This window comes from Nanorana parkeri, unplaced genomic scaffold (genome assembly GCF_000935625.1).
Source record: "Nanorana parkeri isolate BGI_ZX_2015 unplaced genomic scaffold, ASM93562v1 scaffold1037, whole genome shotgun sequence".
In the NCBI taxonomy this organism is placed as follows: Eukaryota; Metazoa; Chordata; class Amphibia; order Anura; family Dicroglossidae; genus Nanorana; species Nanorana parkeri.
Genome location: NW_017307305.1, coordinates 129,771 through 134,273, shown reverse-complemented (window position 1 = coordinate 134,273; position 4,503 = coordinate 129,771). Strand labels below are relative to the sequence as shown.

At 49.4% G+C, this 4,503-nt stretch overlaps 1 protein-coding gene across 1 annotated transcript in view; it reads right to left on the bottom strand.

Moving 5' to 3' along the window:
* Positions 1 to 3,500, bottom strand: part of P3H3 (prolyl 3-hydroxylase 3) — a 27,981-nt gene extending 24,481 nt beyond the window's left edge. Inside the window, exons 1-2 of the mRNA XM_018567360.1 lie at positions 3,246 to 3,500; positions 1,130 to 1,318 (exon numbers count right to left, since the gene is read on the bottom strand). Of these exons, the coding sequence (XP_018422862.1) occupies positions 1,130 to 1,318; positions 3,246 to 3,500 (444 nt within the window). The remainder of the gene's footprint in view (positions 1 to 1,129; positions 1,319 to 3,245) is intronic.
* Between the last annotated feature and the right edge of the window lie 1,003 nt (positions 3,501 to 4,503).

Sequence of the window (4,503 nt, the reverse complement as noted above, 5' to 3'; positions counted from 1 at the left end):
CAAATCCTGTGATTGCAGAACATGGCACTTATTTGCTGCAGAGCATTGCATCCTGTCCCTGAAGAGTAGCTGTAGAAGTGGTCTCCTGTTGCCTGCAGATGTTTGCACCCAGGACTCAACGAGGACTTCTACTGGAACATCTACTCAGGCCCTGCAGATTATTTCCCATGTACACCCAGTTACACACCACTGCCCCCTTCTCTGCAGAGCATTGCACCCACGTACACACCACTGCCCCCTTCTATGCAGAGCATTGCACCCACGTACACACCACTGCCCCCTTCTATGCAGAGCATTGCACCCACGTACACACCACTGCCCCCTTCTATGCAGAGCATTGCACCCACGTACACACCACTGCCACCTTCTATGCAGAGCATTGCACCCACGTACACACCACTGCCACCTTCTATGCAGAGCATTGCACCCACGTACACACCGCTTTACTCGTACATTGGAAAACATGATGCCCAGTTACAGACAACTGCACCCAAACCTTGCAGAGCATTGCACCCAGTTACAGACCAGTGCACCCATACCTTGCAGAGCATTGCACCCAGTTACAGACCACTGCACCCATACCTTGCCGAGCATTGCACCCACGTACACACCACTTTACTCATACATTGGAAAACATACATTGGAAAACATGACAATGTTATAGCTCACTGCACCCATACCTTGCAGAGCATTGCACCCAACTACAGACCACAACACCCTCACGCTGAAGAGCATTGCACCCAGTTACAGACCACTTCACCCATACTCTGCAGACTACTGATCCCAGTTAGAGACCACTTCACCCATACCCTGCAGACCATTGCACCCAGTTGCAGACTCCAGCAGCCATACCTTGCAGAGCATTGCACCCAGTTACAGACCACTTCACCCATACCCTGCAGACCATTGCACCCAGTTGCATACCACAGCACTCTCACACTGAAGAGCATTGCACCCAGTTGCAGACCCCAGCACTCTCACACTGAAGAGCATTGCACCCAGTTGCAATTCACCCATGCCCTGCAGACCATTGCACCCAGTTACAGACCACTTCACCCATGCCCTACAGACCATTGCACCCACCCAGTTGCAGAGCATCGCATCCCTTGCCCCCCCCCCCTGCACCCACCTTGTAGTGCGCCAGCTGCAGGTAGTTGTAGGGCGACCCCCTCTGGAAGATCTTCTCGGTCTCCTGAGTCAGTCGGTAGAGGGAAGGTTGCCCCAGCTGCAGCCTCTCGCATCTCAGCAGGCAGTCGGCCCTTTCCAGCACCAGCTCCTCCAGATGGGACCCCCGGGGCCCGCACTCCTCCCTAGTCACCTGGAAATACGTTCCCAAAATATAGAAAAAGTCACTTCCGGGTACAAGAGACTTCCACCTAAAACCATCCCGTCCCATACCAACCATCCCCCGCAGAGAGCGGCTTAGCTGCAGAGTATTACACTACGTTAGCCATCAATGAATGCAGAAGGTTTGGAGTTTAAGTGATTCCCTTTATAATAACTTTCACTGAAATAAATTCCTCCATAGACACAAAGGATAGAAATCCGCTCTGTGTGCACCCAATGCCTATACAAACCAAGATAATACAATGTAACAGTATCAGTGACATCATCACTGTGCTGTACATAGTCTGTGCATAGGTCAGAGCTGTGGGAGGGGCCCAGAAGGAACCACCGACTACAGCAGGGGGGTAGAGACAAGACCAGTTACCCTGCATAAGGAGAGAGAACAGCAAGGACCAGTCTTTATTACAGGAGGGGGCGGAGACAAGACCAGTCACCCTGCACAAGGAGAGAATAGCAGTGACTGGTCTTTATTAGAGGAGGGGGACACAAGACCAGTCACCCTGCACAAGGAGAGAATAGCAGTGACTGGTCTTTATTAGAGGAGGGGGACACAAGACCAGTCACCCTGCACAAGGAGAGAGAGCAGCAGTGACCGGTCTTTATTACAGGAGGGGGCAGAGACAAGACCAGTCACACCAGTCAGTTCTTGAGAAGCAGTTGTCCTCTCTGTCCACCTCAGTGTCCTCCCAAAAAGGTCACTTTTCCTCATGGTGGGGGAAGACTGTTGAATCCTTAACTGTAGAATTTGCCCTCCTTTGTTGGGTCATTCATTTGTTGAGAGCTTGTTTTGACTCCCCAATATACAGGTCTTTCCTAGTGCACTATTTTGCCTATTAGGGATGTATCGATACTAGTATCGGTATCGGTGCCGATACCGAGTATTTGGGCGAGTACTCTTACTCGCCCAAATGCTCTGATACTTACCCCCGATACCAGAACTTCCGGTCAGAGGGAGATTTCCTCTGACCGACTGTGCCGCGAGGGAACATGGAGCCGGCTTCGCGTCTAATCAGGAAGCCGGCTTCCTGACCTGGCTTCCTAATTGGCCGGGAAGCAGGCTCCATGCTGTTTGGCCGGCTCCATGCTGATTGGCCGGACAAAAGGCATGGAAACGGCTTCCCGGCCAATAAGGAAGTCGAGCAGGGAAGCCAGCTCCATGCTGACTGGCTGGGAAGCTGGCTTCCTGGCCAATCAGCATGTAGCCGGTCAAACAGCATGGAGCCGGCTTCCCGGACTATCAAGAAGCAGGGCGGCGGGTAATGACACGTCGCTCGGCTTCCTGATTGCCCAGAAAGCCGGCTCCATGCTAGTGGAAGTACTGGTATCGGTAAACGGTATCGGCCAATAAAGAATTATAAATATCAGTTCTCAATACCAAAAACCGGTATCGGTGCATCCCTAGTGCATATATCAAGGATCTTCACTTGTGTTTGGGTTTCGGGTCTTTTGGATGGTCAAGCTTATGTCTTGGTGTATTGGTGGGCTTGAAAGACATAGGGGTCCTTCTGAGTTTTTCTGACGCTCCAGCCACATACGGGGTGACAATATTGCTAATATAATCCCATGTATGCCTGACGGATTTTTAACAAACAGTGCAGGCTCCAGGCCTACAGGATCCAGTCATGGCAATCCAGCTTTTATAATTGGTGTGGTGTGAGAGGCTACCTAAGCAACGCATTCATTTTCATCCTGATGAGCCCTTGCCCTAAATAGCTGCGTTCGGTTCCCTTCCTATTCTTGTTGTACACAATACCCCTGGGAAAATTAATTGCTGCCTTTAGACACCATCTGGATGCAATGACATTCAATTTGTGCATTTCTGCGCTTGAACTTTTACTCTCTCTGATAAATTACACCGCGAGCTCTCTTATCTCATTAATGGTCTCTCTCCATCTCACCTCCAAATCTGAATTATTGGTTATTCCTCCTTCAGCTAACACTGCTACATGTGAACTTTCTCTAGCTCCGTCCTTCACGCCCACATCAAACCTGATCACTTTCAGATGTAAAACATCTCTGGTATCCTCCCGCACCCTACTAATGAACCTATTGAAATATTCATGCGTGTACTTGTCATTCTCTGTTTGCACCGTTGCAATGCTTGACCAACTGGCTAGCACCTCATTAAAGGGACCATCTATTTCAGAAAACATCTTTCCTTAAGAATATATTCAACGCATGTTATGTACCTGTAAAAGCCTACCTTGTCCAGACATTGAAAAGCTGCTGCTGAGAGTGACTAGCCCAGCTTTCTGAGTAATAGCAACCTGTCGTGCTTCAGCAGAACTGAGTATTAGAAGGATATATAGGATCATGGTTCGTTCCCCTCGGGCACGAAGATCTTCTTGCAGTGGGAAGCGTGAATCCACGAGTTCTTTCCGGCCACCTTCACTGACGTGGCGGTTATTAAGAGGACTTGGAAAGGACCGTCGTATCTTGGTTCGAGGGAATGTTTGTGTACAAATTTATTCACCAAGACCCAATCACCAGGGACCAGCTTGTGTGTTCCTGTATCTAACTCAGGATCTGGAATGGAAGAAAATACTTGCGCATGGATACGGGTTAGTTAGTTCATTAGACAGAGCAGTCACATAATCAGTTAACACATCAGATTGGAGCTGTAACTGTTGTGGGAAATAACAGGCCATTCTGGGGCCTGAAATAAACAGTATCTCATAGGGTGATAAACCATGACTTCCCCTTGGAGTGTACCTGACACTGAATAGAGCAATGGGCAGACTATCTGGCCAACTCATTCCTGTTTCCTGGGACATTTTACACATCCCAGACTTTAGTGTTCCATTTAATTTCTCTACTTTCCCACTGCACTGGGGACGGTACGGAGTGTGAAAAGCTAGGGTGACCCCTAGCGCTGTCCATATTTCTTTAGTTCCTGAGGCCGTTAAAGCCGGCCCCTGGTCACTCTCTATAACCTCTGGGACACCATATCTGTACACTATTTCTGTTAAAAGTCTCTTGGCAGTGGTCTTCCCCGTCATGTTGGTGACGGGATAGGCTTCAGGCCAGCCGGAGAACATGTCAACGATCACCAATGCATATTCATATCGGCCACTTTTCGGCATTTGGATGTGATCGATTTGTATCCTCTGAAAGGGATACTGGGCCTTAGCTAGATGCTTCAGGGGTGCCTTTTCC